This window comes from Gekko japonicus, unplaced genomic scaffold, assembly GCF_001447785.1.
Source record: "Gekko japonicus isolate JY-2015 unplaced genomic scaffold, Gekko_japonicus_V1.1 scaffold6001, whole genome shotgun sequence".
Classification (NCBI taxonomy): domain Eukaryota; kingdom Metazoa; phylum Chordata; class Lepidosauria; order Squamata; family Gekkonidae; genus Gekko; species Gekko japonicus.
Genome location: NW_015172740.1, coordinates 30,722 through 31,565, shown reverse-complemented (window position 1 = coordinate 31,565; position 844 = coordinate 30,722). Strand labels below are relative to the sequence as shown.

At 57.9% G+C, this 844-nt stretch overlaps 1 protein-coding gene across 1 annotated transcript in view; it reads left to right on the top strand.

Annotated features, from left to right (window-relative positions):
- LOC107119359 (purine nucleoside phosphorylase-like) overlaps positions 1–844 on the top strand; it is a gene marked incomplete at its 5' end in the record, with an annotated part of 10,926 nt that overhangs the window by 2,544 nt on the left and 7,538 nt on the right. Inside the window, one exon of the mRNA XM_015421822.1 lies at positions 462–565. Coding sequence (XP_015277308.1) covers positions 462–565 — 104 coding nt within the window. The remainder of the gene's footprint in view (positions 1–461; positions 566–844) is intronic.

Below are 844 nucleotides of genomic sequence, written 5' to 3'. Positions count from 1 at the left end.
TCTACCTAACCAGTAAGAGCAGAAGTAAAAGTATAAAGGTTTGGAAATCCTTAAAATTTCCTGGTGGCAGCCGTATATACCCAGTAGAACAAAATAAAAAGAACACTTTTAAAGTGAAACTAGTCCTCCCCAATAAGGAGGACGTCACAGGCAGTCTCTCAGATATGCAGGCCCCTGACCGTATAGGGTTTTGAAGGTAAGCACTGCACATGGCCTTCCATGGAGACAACATCTTGAAACGGATCAGGTACTCAATAAGCAGCCAGTGCAGTTTGCGCAGTGCAGATCCACCTGGCCTTCGTCTTTGCTCCCAGGTAGGGTTCCCAACCTCCAGGTGGCCCCTGGACCGTCCCCGAAACACCGGGATTTCCCCAACCCAGGGCCGGCCCACCCTAGCAAGGATTGAGCGGGGAAAGCCCCACCGCCCGTGTGGATGACCACTGTTCCCGCTCTCTCCTCAGTGCCGGGCCACGAAGGGCGTCTCGTCTTCGGGGAGCTGCAAGGCAAGCCGTGCGTCTGCATGAAGGGGCGCTTCCACCTGTACGAGGGATACCCTCTTTGGAAGGTAGGCTGCCGGCTGTGCCGCGAGTGACCCCGAACCAAGGCCTGACAGAGGCAAAGCAAAACCAGGAGGTGTCCTAGTTTAGAAGTGACAGGAGGGTCACTTCTGCTGGTTCCAGGTTCTGGGAGACCCTGGGTGGATAGTGACCAGCAGAGGTCATTTCGGGGGGGGAACGCGGGGGATCGCAGTTCCCCCGGGTGAGGTGCAGGGGGCGGGGCACATGACGAAGCCCCGCCCCCCGCTTCCGGCCGCCCCGCTTCCGGCCCTCATTCAGCCAGGAGG